General features: G+C 43.0%; 2 protein-coding genes across 21 annotated transcripts in view; one reads left to right on the top strand and one right to left on the bottom strand.

The window, feature by feature from the left end:
* ASTN2 (astrotactin 2) overlaps positions 1–15,917 on the top strand; it is a 986,627-nt gene that overhangs the window by 721,018 nt on the left and 249,692 nt on the right. The window contains exon 1 of one of the 11 annotated variants that reach the window (XM_065530150.1): positions 14,054–14,217. The exons of the other annotated variants lie outside the window; for them this stretch is intronic. The gene's annotated coding sequence lies outside the window, so the exon portion shown is untranslated. Of the gene's footprint in view, positions 1–14,053; positions 14,218–15,917 lie in introns of those variants that run through there. 11 annotated transcript variants of the gene reach the window in all.
* Positions 829–13,950, bottom strand: TRIM32 (tripartite motif containing 32). Of its 10 annotated transcripts, none has more exons than XM_065530153.2 (4): positions 13,902–13,950; positions 4,427–4,544; positions 4,138–4,198; positions 829–3,913 (listed from the first exon to the last, which is right to left on the bottom strand). In XM_065530153.2, the coding sequence occupies exon 4, from the start codon at positions 3,833–3,835 to the stop codon at positions 1,874–1,876; it is 1,962 nt and encodes a 653-aa protein (XP_065386225.1). In that variant the 5' UTR covers positions 3,836–3,913; positions 4,138–4,198; positions 4,427–4,544; positions 13,902–13,950; the 3' UTR covers positions 829–1,873. The 10 variants fall into 10 exon arrangements, with proteins under 10 accessions (XP_065386225.1, XP_065386224.1, XP_015292161.1 ...); XM_065530152.2 differs by having other exon boundaries at positions 829–3,916; XM_015436675.3 differs by lacking the exon at positions 4,427–4,544.

A 15,917-nucleotide genomic window follows, 5' to 3' on the forward strand; every position in this document is an offset into this window, starting at 1 on the left:
AGCCCACAATATTATATTTATTCCTCCACTGCAAACGGTGTGCCAAAGGCCCGAGCCACTGTTATTACCTCAGCAAGTCCCCCACTGACAGCAAAGACAGATCTCCTGCTGCTGGGTGCCCACACAGATAAAGTGGCTCTAATAACTAGTGAAGTCATTTGTGATGCACTTTTAATTGGATCAGTTTCCTCTCAATTACCCAATCTTTGAAAATTGGAGGCAATTTCATAATCAGAATATGGGGCTTTCTCCAGATGAAAAGAACAAGACAAACTAGTTCAACATCATTTTAGTGACCTCTTTACCTATCCTTTGGCAGCTATTACGATACAAGCCAAAGAAACACTACCACCATAAAAACAATTTTGAGCAGCTCAGTTTAGCAAATTTTGTTTACATGAAAGCAAGGGAGTTGCTCTTTGGCTTGCCATCAGCCCTGCACCTAGAGTAAGATATATTGCTTAGTAAACACTGAAGCCTCAGAAACCTCATCACAGGTTCTCTCACCCACTTCTGATCTCAAAAATAAGACTAAATTCCTTTTTGTGAGCTGTAATTATAAACATAAAACATATAGCAGAAGCTCAATTTAGAATAGGGTATTGGTGACTCTAAACCTTGGGGGATGATTCTGTACATATGTATTTGGGAGAAAGATTTGTGTTATTATCTTTACATAACAGTGCTTTTGGCGGAATTTTGACGTGGATAGATACCTACACTTTCAAAGAACACAGTGAGATAAGGAAGTAAAATGGCATAGCGCAGGTTATCCCTCTTATCATCTCCAAAATTCCATATTTAATTAAAAGACATGAACACCAGTGATGAAGAAACAGTTCTCAATTATTTAATGCTTGATAGAGAAATGGAAAGAAATCCTGAAACCAAATAGTATGTACTCACTTGAGGAAAATACAGAATAACAAACCAACAGTTTTGCTGTTTGTTTTAGTAATGAACATGAAAATGTGTCCACCTCTCCATTTTGTTGGCCCTGGCCTATGCTGTACAATTCCTTAGACACAGGCCAGAAGAGAGAGGTAGTATGAAAAACGATGAGCCCTAGAGACTATCCAAGTTTGCTGACTATATCAGCATTTGTTTGCTTATTCCTAGCTTCCTATGCTTTGGCATAATTCCAATCCATATTATGCTTCTTTAAAAGGCAAGCAATTTCCAGGCTGAAGTCGTCAATACCAACCAACTAGGGTCAATCCATTCTGTCACATCTGCAGTTCTCAATCCAAGATGGCACAGATCCTCCAGGCGAGAGGTACTGCTTCCTAAAGGGCCTGTGTATCCCCTTTGGTAGCACTAAATGAATGAGCTTTCACACTGGTAAAGACGATCAGACTGAGACATAATGTTACAGGAATATGTCTGAAATGTCACTGAAAGGTGGAGCATATCCCACTGAAGCATGCACAGTGAATCCAATCAGAGTTGAAGAGAAAGTGTCACAGATGAAGCACATTGTAATAGGAAGGAAACAATGGATCAAGGGCATCAGAGCCAAACGGGAAAAAATCAAGGATTTAATACAAGGGCACATTTCAAACATGGCACAAAGGGCTAAAGTGGCTCTCTCTACTAAAGCCTTGGAAGTGCCTAATTGCTAATCAAACTTCAGCTAACACCATTGCGTGTCCTATTTGGGCAGTGCATCTTTTAAAGCTCTAAATTTAGGTGGGAAGTGGGGAGGGGGAAATAACAAATAAAAAACATAAAAAGATGGAGCTTCTAAAGTTCTAGAACTACCCAGCTGGAATCAGGACATATGCCGAGTCTATTCTCTATGTGCCACTAACAACCAAGAACTATGGGAAGGGAAGCTGGCTTGGGAGCAGAAGAAAATGATATTTCTCATCCCCTATGGGGTGGAGTATCTTCTCAGATGGTAGCTGTAGATCTTGATGCAATGATCCCAACAGTCCAAGACCAGCAGCTGCCCCTTAGGAGTGAGGGCTATGCCCACCGGACAAGTAAGTCCCTCTCGAATAAGGACACTATAGCCCCCACCCTTAGGAAAATGGAGAATTTCCTTGCGACTACTGTCAGCCACAATGAGATCACCACGAGCATCCACACACATGCCAGCAATGCAGCGGAAATCCTCATTCTCCGAGAAGAAGTGGCTAATCTGGCGACCCAGCTGCCCATCGGGACCTACAGAACCAATGGAAAAGCCACCTTCCAGGTGGTGCTCATTCTGTCGATTCTCCAGATTGAGGCCTAAGCCCTGGGTGAAGTAGACGGTGCCCTCAGCATCACAGGTGACAAATTTGGGCCGCACAGCACTGCACAGGCAGCTGTATTTGACCACCCCTGATCCTCGATCAACTGTGAAACACCAAAGCTTTCCACCTTCCACATCGGTTACTACAAACTGGCCAGATGGCAGGGCTGTGATACCCCATGGTTTGCTCAGCTGGCTCCTGTGACAGGCCACACAGTGGCCATCCAAGGTATATACCTTGAGGGAGTTATCATAGCTGTCAGTCACACCAATCAGCCCCTGGCAGTTCATTGCCACTGAGAGAGGAGTGAGGTTGGGTAGATCCGCCCCAAGAAAGCTTAGCACAAAGCTATCAATGCCACTGGGGCTGCGGCGGATTTCCTTCAAAAAGCCTTTGCGGGTAAAGACTTGTATACGATAGTTACCACGGTCAGCAACTAGCACTTCACCTTGACTGGTCACGTAGAGACTGACTGGTAGATTGAACATTCCTGGAGTGCTGCCTTTGGCCCCCATCTTCTTGAGAAAGAGGCACTGCTGGATATTGGAGGCTGCCTCAGGACCCCGCTGTTTAGCAGGTGAGGCCCTAGGGCTGGCAACCACTTCCTCCGGGCTCATGTCCATCTCTCTAAATGTAACAGAGGTAGAAGCAGCAGAGGCTGCCGCCTCCATGGCCCAGGAATCTTCCATGTTAACTGTCCGGGGCTTCTTAACAGCTTGCCCAATTTGGAGGGGGCCAACATGACCTACCTTAAGGAGCTCCACATCTTGCAGGGTGAGCTCCCGAGGTAAGCTGGCAGTAAGCTCTGGCTCCTCCTCATCAGCTGTCTCCTCCAGGAGTGCTACATCTGCTTGCTTGATCTTGGCCAGGAAGTAGTCACAGCGAGACACAGCCTGCACCTCTGCAATGTTAAGAAGGTAACTCTGCTCCTCTACCACTTGACTATTGGACTTCTCAACTTCAGCCAAAGAGCCTGTGAAGAATTTCCGAGAGCGAGCCAGCTCATCCTGGACCCTGCGTTCCTCGTGTCCATACTCCTGGAGAACTGCTTTATACCTTGCCTGAAGGTCCTTGGAGACACCTTCCAAGGCTACCTTCCGCCGCTGCAGCTCCCCCATAAGTTCCCGCAGACGAGTCAACTTCTCTCCAAAGTCCCGACGCCGCTCCTCAGCGGCTTCTTTGACAGGGAGTGTACAGTGGCCAGGAGGCTGATGGTCTGCCTCCCGGCAGGGCTCACATAACACCAAACCACAGCTCCGGCAGAACTGCCGGGGCAGACGCCGCCCACAGGACCGACACATGAGCAGCCCCACAGCCTCGCTGAGCCCAGCTGTATCAATGATCTTTAGCACTGTCAGATTGTCTGTCAGCTGGGTCAAGCTGGTTATGCGGGTAATCTTGCTGCAAAAGGGACAGCGGACACCATTGATGCTACTGGCCAATAGCTTCTCCAGGCACTGGCGGCAGATGGTATGGCCACAGTGCAGGAGCTTGGGACGCAGCTGCTCTTCTGTGAAGGACTCCATGCAGATGGGGCATTCTAGCACTTCCCGGAGGGCATCCAGGTTCAGGTGAGAAGCTGCTGCTGCAGCCATTGCTATTCCTTTGAAGGGTACTGCTAGCACAGCTCAGAACTGAACAGCACAGTATTCATGCCCTAGAGGGTAAAATTCCTGCTAAAGAGAAAAAGAAACCATTATTCATTTTCCTCTGATTATATAAATCAATTCACTCAAGAAACATTTAGAGAATAGCTATGATCAGTCGTTCAGTCATTCACTTACTTAACTATTTTATTGAGGTCTATTATGTGTCATGTGAGGGTGACAGGGAAACAAACAAGACAAAACACTGCATAGAGGGTAATAATTCAGATTCTGGAATCTCAGACACTTACTTAGTTGCATGACCATAAGGAAGTAACTCAAACTTCCAAAAGCTCTTTCCCCATCACTCATCTGTAAAATAGAAAAATGGTGTCTACCTTATTCTATTATTGTAGAACAATCTATTATTGTAGAATAATGGTTATTGTAAGGGCTAAATAACAAGATAAATATGATGTGCTTAGTATATAGCACCAGGGAAGTAGTATACTTTAATAAATGCTAATGATTACTTTCATATTTGGTGAGTTTTACAACTTACAATTTACACTAACAGAAAAGCACAGGAGAATTACGCACAGTAAAAGGAGTAAGTGTGACATGCAGGTCCACATAATGTTCTGCTGGAGTACAGTGGATGGAATGATAGATTCCACCTAACAGACTTGGGGAAGGCTTCCCAAAAGCAGTTTCACTCCTAAGATAAAGAAATGAAGCACTGAGGGATAAAGGTACTTTAAGCAAAGAAAACCATGTAAGCAAAAGTGTGGAGGCTGTTTTTTTTTTTTTTCATCATGTCATAGAGTTTACTGTGTCATGTTTGGGACCCTAGGAATCATCCACAGACTTAGAAAATTGTGATGATTAGCTTTAGGTAATCTGCAAAACATTAGATCAGAAAATACACATTTTCCATGCATCTATCCTCCTACCTACTCATCTATCCACCCATCTAAGTTTAGGTATCTTGTTCTGTACTAGATACAAGAGGTCTTCAGGATACAGATCCTGCTCTTCAGATATTCAAACTTTATAAAAGACAAGACATGTAGGCAAATAATAATGAAGGCAGAAAGTAGTACTATAAATGAAATAAAAACTAAGTTTGATGGGGGTTGAGGAGTCATTCTAATTTGAAGGGACACAGAATTTTCAAAAGGAAGATGACATTTTATATTGGCCTGGAAAGAAGCATAAACACACGGAGAGGGAAGAAAGGAGGCGGCAAAAGGCACAACCTTAACAAAGTTTAAAAGGCAAAGGAAAGGACAAGAAGTTTCATGTATTAGGAAGAAAACAGAGAATATTTAAAATCTATGCATTTTATTTTCTCCATCTTTAAAATAATAATTTTTAAAATAATAAAGACAGTGGAAATAATACTGTCTTTACAGAGTTAATGTAAGAATTAAATAATCTATAGAGTATATAGAATGCTAAGATTTGGCTCTGCACAAAAAAAGCCTTAAATGAATTTTAGTTCTCTTTTTTATTATCCTTAGATTAAAACAGTGGGAGTATATATGGGGAATAGAGTAACAGGCTTGGAAAGGTAAATTGGGGGAATAATTATAAAAGGTCTTAAGAGCCAAAATGAGATTTTTGAGCTTCATTTTCAAAGGCATGGTGAGGCGATAAATGTTTTGAAGCAGGAAGCTGATATGATCAAAGCAGGAATGCAGTGGGGAAACAAATCAGAGAAGACAGGGGTAATGGGGAGTCTGAACTAGGGAGCAGGTGGTGGAAATGAAAAGATTCATTTGAGCAATATCCAGAAGTATAATCAGTAAGATTTGAAAGGTGAGTGGATTATAGTGGGGGAGTGATGAACAGCTGAGATAGCCAAAGACTCAAGCCTAGATGATTTAAAAAATAGCAGTGCCTTATCAAGATAGTTTATTTCTGGCTTACAGTACCCTCTGCTTCATCCAGTACAAACCATGAACACTCCAACCCTCTTGATATACATATGCTTATGAAGTTGACCCAGAGAGATCTCAGTGCTCTGTAGCCTTAGGTTACTGTCAACTTATACCCCAAACCAGAACGAATAGGTCTAGCAAGTTGAGGCACATGATAAAGTCAGCATTTCATAAATGCAAATCCTACAGCTGTACCTGTGCAGTCTTGTGATCTGCAGATGGTCAACCACTAAGGAGAAGGAGGAAGTGGAGGGCAAGTTCGTTGGATTTTAAGGACAATGCATTTAGCTCAAGAACACTTTGCACATGACATCAACTCTTTCTCCAGGCATAGAGAAGAACGGGAGTTAATGTAGAGATATATATAACCATAAGTTTCTACTATATTAGCTTTGGAATGCAATCTGACAAATATATAGCAGAAGACATGCACAATTATCTAAAGTCAATTCTTCCTCCCTGATATCCCACTTCCTTTGTACTACAAGGGAAACTATGCATCTAGTGCCTACTATGTGCTAGTTACTGTGACAGATACTTTATATGCTTAACCTCTTTTAATCTTCATGATGACATTATGAAGTAGGTAATATTTTTATTATCCTATTTACAGATGAGGAAACGAATACTCAGAAAAACTTGCTCAAGGTCAGGCAGTTCAAACATGGTAGAACCTTGCAGTACAGATATTTTTACTTTATTTAACCTAACATTATTTCAAGCTATTTTTTACTGTCACATAACAATGATTAACTCATGTTCTCTTGACCATACTCTGGGGAATGCTGCCTTATGGCATATGCATTTTCTCCATAACAGAGAATGAACACTAATCTAGTTATGAGATTCTGCTGCTATAGAGTGGGATAGATTGATTTATTAGCTGAGTGACCTACTCTCACAGAGCAAGCTTGCAATCCCTTCTGACTCAAATCCATACCTCAGCAAAACAGTATTTACCACATATCATAAGCATATGAGGTCTGATGTGGATATCTGAAACTATGAATGGTAAATTCTTAAATGCCAAGTGTCTAGGGGCAATAGTATAGACAGAGTGATAGAAATTACAATTCAGGATCCATGCAACCCTTCTAAATTCTAAATCAATAGCTACAGTTCTCTCTTCTATTGTCTGGGACAACAGACTGAGGACAACATTTGGAGTTTGAATCTAGAACATTATCTTACAATGCACAGGGACATCTGTGTTCTTCCCAGAGCTGGCAATGCAGATCAGTTTATTAGACAAGGCTGCCAACTTGTAAAAATGGCAGCAAATTATTTCCCTAGCTTTCTGGAATATCATATTTCTCCTATTGAAAAGCTTCCTACCTCTCTAAGACATAAGGTTAAAAAAAACGAATTTACTATGCCCACATCCCCAAATTATCTCAGCTGACTACAGCTTCACCAAGCTCTCTGAGGATGTCAACAATTCCTGCCCCAAAGCTGCTATGCTTTGCCAGGAAAACCTGTGTTCCCTTCACGAAAGCATAGGGCACGGATATAGCCTCAAACCTGGAAAAAGCCAGAACCACTTTTCCCATTTCCATGACTTGAAAACATGGCTTTGTGAAGGATCCTAGCCTGAAATGGAGCTAAGAGACAGGCAGATACAGCCTGTCTCCTCCAGAAGGGCACATCTGGTCATTACTGTTAATACCGAGAATGACTCAGATAGAAGGTCAGTTAGACTTCGGTTTCCCCAAAAGGCTACACAAATAAAAGGAATTGTCTTATCATTCCAAATCTTTAAGTAAGCTGCCCATTTTCTGCCAGCTATCAACTCTGCAACCAATCAGAGTGAGTATCCAACATGCTATGTATCATCTTGGCTCCCTTCATGATCCCTTGAAGGTCTGTTTCCTGTTGTGCACTTTGTCCCATTAATTCTTGACCTCCCACCTCATCTAACATCAGCTTACCATCTTCTCACAACCCTTGACATAATGATTAATACTGTACATACCGTACCATACTGTACTAGCACATCTCTTCAGCTCCCAATGAGAATCTATCCCTTAAGCTGTGTCTACTCTGGCTGCCCTAAGACTCAGAAAAATTACATAATCATATTCCATATTAATCTAGCCTCTTCTAGCACCACTGGGTTTTCCCCATTCCATGAAATGAGTAACCAAGGTAGTAGAAAAAGCAAACAAACCAAAAAAATGAACCTTGAAGTTATATAGAACTGAGATCATATCTTAGCACTGTCACAAGTTGTGGGGAAGAAGGCAATTTATTTAACCTGTCTAAACCTGTTTTTTTAGTTTATAAAAAGAGTACTGGAATGACTATGGATTTTATGCATATAAAGTACTTAGCCTGATACCTGTAGGTGGACAATAAAAGGATGCTAAATAAATAATAACCAGAAACAGCATTAACAATAACTGTACTAGTATTAATAACACATTCAGTTTACAAACTACATTTTGAAAGCATGAAGAAACTTTCCTTTCATGGCATACAAAGGCACATAAAGATTAATAAAAGGGCTTGTCAGTTTTGAAGAGTTTTAATTGAGTATGCTAGACATCCAGGCTAAAAACTGATGGGTAAATGAATTTACAACTTCTATTGCCCAGAAAATGAGCTGCTGTAGCTCCTTCAAGCACAGACTAAGTATGAAATGCTAGAATTTGCAGCAATCTCCTCACTTGAGACCAGCAGGTGGAGGTTGCAGTGAGCTGTGATGCTGCTGCTGTACTTCAGCCTGGGCAAAAGGGGAAGAAAAGGTAGTAATCTCAAGTTGTAAAATAGATGAGAAAACTAAGACCAGGAGGGGGATATTAAGACCACAAATCACACAACAGAACTAGGACTAAAAGACACGAACAAGGAGTGGGCAGTATTATATAGATTAAGGAAGTACGCCTGAGGGATCAGGCTTTCCTGGATTTGAATTCAAGCTCTACCACTTATTGTGAAGACATGGGCAAGTTATTAATACTTCTATAGTTCTCAGTGTATCTATGAAAAGAGGCTTTAAAATAGTCTCTTCCTCACAAGGTTATTGTAAAGATTAAATGAGATTACGTGTGAAAAGCACTAAGTACAGTACACCAAGCCAGGCATGCAATTAACTATAAATAAATAATAGTTTTTATTATTATTAGCAGTAGTAGTGGCAGCAGCAACTGCTGCTGCCACTACCCAACCTATTAGAAGAAATGAATAGGCACTTTTCAGCAGACTGTACTCAAGGCCTCAGATACATACACTTAAACAATAAAAATTCTGAGCCCTCCTAGAAATTGTTTTACCTGATCCCAGAATCTAAAGATTACAGATGATCTAAGGTTTCAAATCTTCATCTAATGCTTGAATCGCCACCATGGGGTAGTTCTCTAGATGTCTCTATTTCCTATACCTATATCAGCCTTTGGTGGTTTAGGCCACAAGCAAAACTGGAGAACTTTAAGCAATTAACAAAACAAATCTTTACTAAGCACCTACTATGTGTCTGGCCCTGTGAATGGTACTGGTGATACAATTATGAGCAAAAACAGACATAAACAGTGCTTTCCCCTAAAAACTAGACAACATGTAAAATATTGCATTTCCTTTCACAAGACATAAAAGTCCATCCTACTATTGACATGCTCCCCTGGTTTGACCGGTTTTTTTGCAAGGTTTATCTCATTTCCTTTTATGTCAGCTTTCTAAACTTTATTCCTCATGCATTCTAACAGAATGCTAATCAAGTGCAAAACTATCCCTGTGCCACCAAAGGCCACTCATTAACAGGACTGATTTTAAAGAAGTCAGTGAGGCCACCACCTGACATCCACTCCTGTGTGTGGGAGAGGATTCTGATGAAGTTTAGATTACTAAGGGCATTTAAGGCACCTGCAGACAACTAAGATAAACTCAACAAGTAGAGGCTTATAGGGAAACACAGCCATGCTCCTGAAGTTGTACCAGTCTGGGGCAAACAAAACAATCCAGAAGGAAGTATGTTTGTAGAAAAAGAAAACTTGAGCTAAACTATGTCAAGGGCAGGCTAAATGATAACAGGGTTTCCTGGAAAACATGCTTGCCTGTTGTCTCTGTCTTCCTCTAAAACTGCAGGACCTAGAGAGATTCCCTTGCATCTTTCACAAACATCTGAGTAGTATCTACGCTGCCAATATGACTCAAGGAATACAAGACAAAGGAAAAATCAATAGCCCTTTCTCAGAGACCTCCAACGCACCTCAACCCTCGCTCTTTCAATTCCTTTCCCTGCATATAACATCTGTTCATTTAATCATGAGATTATGATTAAAGGATCAAGGAGATTCCAGGAAATATACAAAATGGGATGAGAATTTTGGGGATACTGGCAGAGACTACTTAGGGTTATCAAAATCTGGCAAAGAGCCTGGGCAACATAGTGAAACCCCATCTCTACAACAAATTAAAAAAAAAATAAAAAATCAGGTGTGGTGGCATGCACCTGTGGTCCCAGGTACTTGGGAGGCTGAGATGGGAGGATCACTTGAGCCTAGGAGGTTGAGGCTGCAGTGCGCTGTGACTGTACCACTGCACTCCAGCCTAGGTGACACAGCAAGACCCTGTCTAAATAAATAAATCTGACAAAGCAACACTTAGTTCCCTTCCAGCACTGCCTTCCTTTAATAATTGCTAACACTCTTAAAGCAACTACTCTTTATTGTCAGGCATTTTTTTATATGTTCTCATAGTCTCATAATAACCATGTAAAGTATGTGTCATTCCTCTTCAAAAATAAGGAAACCAATGCTCAGAGAAAAGTAGCCTGTCCAAGGTCTCAAAACCAGTAAGTAATAGAGCAAGGATTCAAATCCCAGTGTTAACTCCCAGTCATAAAATTACTAACTTAAAGGATGTTTCATAGTTCCCTAGCTTTAGATAAAGTCTGGCTGAGAGTTGGTAAGGGCACCTAGAAATTATTTTTAAATTTGATTGTTTTACCAGAAAGACAAGATGGAGGGAATGTCACAAAGGTTCCACATCAGTGTGCACAGACAATGATCTACTTTAAGGGCCTTATAAACTTTTGGCTTCCAACTACTCTCCAGACATAAACATAGGGGCTCTGAAGGGTTGGAAAAGCCTTCTAATAAAACTACTATAATGTAACATAGGTGTAAGACACAACTGGGTTTGTATCCCAACCTAGCCACTTGTTCTGTAGCCCCGGGTAAGTCACTTAACCTGTTATTTTTCTCATCTATAAACAAAGAATAAAACCCAGACTGTTAGCAGGATGACTGAATTCACTAAGATAACGCACATAATAAGCACTCAACAAATGATAATCATTTGCATTTTTAATAGATTGAAGCTGACAGGACAAGTGCTTGTCCAAGGTAACATGGGAAATTAGAAAGAGTAAGGAGTTTAGACAGGACTGATTGAATTCCCATGACATATTTTCTTTTAGGGATGTGCATGGATATTCCAGCTAAGTCTTGCTGTCAGATACAGTCAAGTTTTGTTTCTGAACTGGCTTCAGCAATGCTGTAGCTAGTCCTGGAAATGATAGAGCCAATGCTACTATTCTGTTCCAGGGAAAAGCAGTCCAAAAGAGACCATACACAACAGTAGTTACTCTCCTTCAAAGTATGACTGCCTTCAGCCTCAGTCCCTGCTGTGCCTTCAGCCTCAGTCCCTGCTGTGAGGTTTTTTTTTCAAGCCAACAGCCTCCATACCTCACCCCATAGTCCGCTGCACCTCATCCTGCCTGATAACTTCAAGCTCCTCTCCTTATCTAGCCCCTGGTCTTGGTCTAAGAACAAACCAAGAACAAAGTCCAGGGCTCCTCCCAATCTAGTCAGAGAGATTTATCCCCCAACTTTAGAGTTCAATCTGATAGTCAGTGATTCTCACTGGGCAATCCTCGTTTTCATTAGAGGGGAATGGGCTGAGAAAATAAGACTAAGCGGGTCCTAGCAAGGAAAGTGGGAAAATACAGAGTTACAGAGATCTGGGTATGAGCTTAACTGTGTCATTCCTAGCTATGAAAACTTAGGCAAGTCACTTCCTAAGCCTTAGTTTCCTCATGTGTAAAACTGAATACAGTCCTTAGAAGGACTGTCATGAAAACTGAGTAAAGAAGTAGATACAAGACTAAAAATTACTAGACTTTGAGAACTTACTATGTGCCAGATCCTAGGCATGCTAATTTACTTCACTAAATCCTCACAACAATTCTGTGACATAGGTCCTGTTATCATAACCCCATTTTACAGATGAACAGCCAAGGCACTGGGTGGTAAGTAACTCATTCAAGGCCACAAAGTCAGGAAGAGATAGAGCTAGGACTTGAACCCAGGGTATCTGATTCTAGGGCAGAGTGCCTCAACTTTGGCATTACTGACATTTTAGGCAGGATAATTCCTTACTGGGGGGGAGGGGCTTATCCCATGCATTGTCAAATGTTTAACATTAACATAAAACATTATATTTAATGTTTAATCTACCCACTTGAGGCCAGTAGTATCCCCCACCCTAAGTGTGACAACCAAAAAACATCTCCAGACATTGCCTAATGTCTCCTAGGAGACAAAGCCACCCCTGATTAAGAACCACTGCTTTACAGTCTAGCACAGGACTAAATGCTCAATACATAAGGGTTCCCTTTTTTTGTTGTTGTTTGATTTTTTTGTTTTTTTTGTCCCTCTCCGAGCCCAAACATCTCACTCACAGAGCCACTGCCCCTTCAAGCTGCAATGGATCTTATATAGGATAAATTATTCCACTCATTCCCCTGGAGGTCTCACATTCTATCTGCTATGGTAGCTTGGGAGTACAAGGAAAAAGGGCTTAGGCAGATGACCTTGAATAGTTCCATTTCTTCTTCCCCAAAGCCTACCACTTTCAGTGGACCGGGGGAGGGGGAGGGAGAAGGCGGTGGTCAGAGTGTAGTTAGTGGCAATACCATACCTGCCTTATGATAACGGATCTTTGTTTAATAAATGAAGAAGATTCTACCCTTCACAGGGATTACCACACTCCTTCAGGATATCTGAACTGAAGATTTATCACTTTGTTCCTGAACACCTGAACTCTGCTCATCTTCATATACTCATCCAGAGTTTCATACATTACTTTTAGGTCCTTGGGTCCCCTAAACTCCCCCCGTCTCCCATGCAGCGATTTAAGGAAAATCTCTTTAGCAGCCCAAGACACCAATCCACATATCTACTCAGTGTCCTTTGATTCTATAGCCCAGTTAGGACATCTCCACCCCACGATTCAATCCTCTCCAAACCCTGTCCTCAACCCTCTTACAATACCAAATTCCAATCTTTGGGGCTGTATAACGCAACCCTCATCAATTCCTCACTCATATGCCTCAAATCCCTCGGACACAGATCCTTTAATCCCTATTTCCAAATCTTTGCCGCACTCAGCTCCGCACCTCAGTTCAACGCCCTAATTCCTCACTTCAGATTTCTGCTCTCCCTCAATCTGAACCCCCATCTCCTGCATTCCATCAGGCACTGTGCCGCCCTCAAACCCTGCTCCTTCCTCTTATGCACTGAATGTCATGTGCTGCCTTCACAACTCAGCCAGCTCCCTTCTTCCTGCTAACAAGAGTCCCCCAAGAACTCACCCCACCCCCTCTATCTCACCCTCAGCCCACTCCGAAAGCCCTTTCTCAATAGCACTTAGAATCGCCCTAGACCTTGCTCCTATCATCTTACACCCTATCCTTGCCAGATGCCTAGCGCCCCCAGATTCCCTCAAATCTCATCGGGGCCCCCCAGTTCCTTCATATTTCTGAAATTCTGCACCCAGGTCCCTCCAGGGCCCTGATTCCTTCCCATCTCCCACATGCTGCACCCCGTTCCTCCTCAGGGCCCCCACATTACCTCATACCTCCCGAGATGCTGCCACCGCATATCTCTTCAGAGCCCCTCGCTCCCCTCCCCCAGCTCCATCTCCGCGGATCTCCTCAGCCCCACGAATCCCTCCCGAGCCTGCCCCTGGCAGCCCCACCCCCACCCTAGTCCTGCCCCTCAGATCCGGTCCCCAGACCCTGCCATTCGGGCGCGGCCGCTGCACGCCGGCACGTTCCCCCGACCGGCCGCTGAGCCACGGCCCACGACTTCGGCCGCGGTCCCTAGTCCCCAGCCCTCCTTCCCGCCCCCTACCTGACCGCCCGCAGCTCCGACGAGTCCACCGCCGCCAGCCCACCCGCCCGCCGTCCTCTGCGCACGCGCCGTTGAGCGCCCTTTGCCGGGCGCCAATTCGCAGAGCTCCCTGTCCGTCACTGAGCCCCGCCTCCCGAGGCATGCTGGGGCTTGTAGTGCAGCGGGCCCCAGCGCGCGGGGCCAGGCGGCCCTGCAGGGGTGAGCTTTCCTCTGAGAACCCGGGGCCTTAGCGACACGTAATCCAGTGTTCCGTCGCCTTTGTGCAGATGAAGAAACCGAGACCCATGGGCGAAAGAGACCTGCTCAAGTTCACTCAGTAAGTCAGGAGATAAGCCAGAATGCGTATCTGACTCCAGTCCAAATGTCTACCCTTTCACAAAACTGTAGCCTCCAGGGTAGTCCTCAACAAAGCGTTGGCACCTTGCTGAATCTGTTTTTCCATCTGAGAAATGGGCCAACGGAAGAATCAAACTTCCATTCTGGGGAGGTCGAGAACCGGGACTCCCTAGGAAGGGCAGTGCTTTGGCCCCATGTCCTGTGCTCTGATAGAGCGCTGCACTAGAGACAAGTTTATCCATGAACACATTGCTCTGTAAAGGAACGTTTTGCCTACTCAGCTGGGAGGCCGACAGCAGAGGCAGACATGGGGAGTACACGCTGCAGCCCCTGTCCCTGCAGGCTGAAGGTACCCGGGAATCCAAACCAAGTGTAGTTTTGGGGAGTCAGAGGTGAAGGTGGAGGAGTCTTACCAGTTGGGAGGTGACCTGGCCTGAGATTTGAGGGAATCTAGGGCACTAGGCATCTGGCAAGGACGAGGTCTGATACAGGACTGACTAGCCACGACCTGCACTCCCCGAAGTAGTTTGGGGCCAATCACCTATTCTCCAAGGTGATTATACTGTACAGCTTAGGAGCACAAAGGAGTTTGAAGTAGGATGGTCTTGGATTTGAAATTCCCCTTAGCTATGTGACCCTGCACAATGATAAAACAGTAACCAAAAACAATGACTAACATCTTTGAACACTTGCTGTCTGGCTACAGCTAAGGACTTCAGGTGCATAGCTCACTAAATCCTCATAAGGACCTCATGAGATAAGGCAGCTGATGGTTAACCTACACCTAACAAGGCCACCTGTGCCTAAGTATTGGCGCCCAGATTTGTACCCAATTCTATCTGAGAACCCACTCTTAACCTTGTTTACTCTTTCTCCCCATTTTCTAAATTTCTAAGTGAAGTTTGCCAAGAAGATAAACCAAGATTATGGTAGTTTGTACTTAATGATAACTATATTTGAAAAATTGCAATTAGCAGGTAGGGGATAAGGGAGAGGTGGTGCCAAATGATTTCTCACTTAGACTAGTTAGGGAGACTTTGCACTTGTTTTTTTTTTTTTTTCCCTGAAAACCAGAGTTATCAGCCCAAAGTATAAATTTAGGACTGTTCATAGTCTTACACATATACATCTTATATATGTATGTATATTTATCAATACAGACATAATGATGTTTCCCTAATTACACAGGAGTATTAAAAATACTCCTGGGGATCTAACTCAAGCAAGTGTTTTGAAAAGAAAAAAAAAACTCTCTTCTCCCTTTAAAAAAAAATAAGTGTTTGACTCTTCTTTAATGTTTAATTTACTTACCAGTTAAATGAATTATTATACCTCCCACAAACTCTTAGAGTAGAATAAGCATTCTAGGAAATGCACTCATTTTTATCTTATAGCTTGACATATCCTGGCACAATATTAGACTTTCTCTTACACAGAGGCATTTAAAAAATAATGTTTGTGGAGTGCTTTAAACACTCTTTATTCAGCATTTTAAAGTAACAGATTTTTATTTAACACTTGAATCACCTGTATCAGTGGAACCACCCAAGGAGTTTACTTTGACTGCTGCCTAGACAGAGCTGATTCATCAAGACAGGGGAATTGCAATAGAGAAAGAGTAATTCATGCAGAGTCAGCTGTGCGGGAGACCGGAGTTTTATGATTACTCAAGTCAGTCTC

Source organism: Macaca fascicularis, chromosome 15 (genome assembly GCF_037993035.2).
Source record: "Macaca fascicularis isolate 582-1 chromosome 15, T2T-MFA8v1.1".
Lineage (NCBI taxonomy): Eukaryota > Metazoa > Chordata > Mammalia > Primates > Cercopithecidae > Macaca > Macaca fascicularis.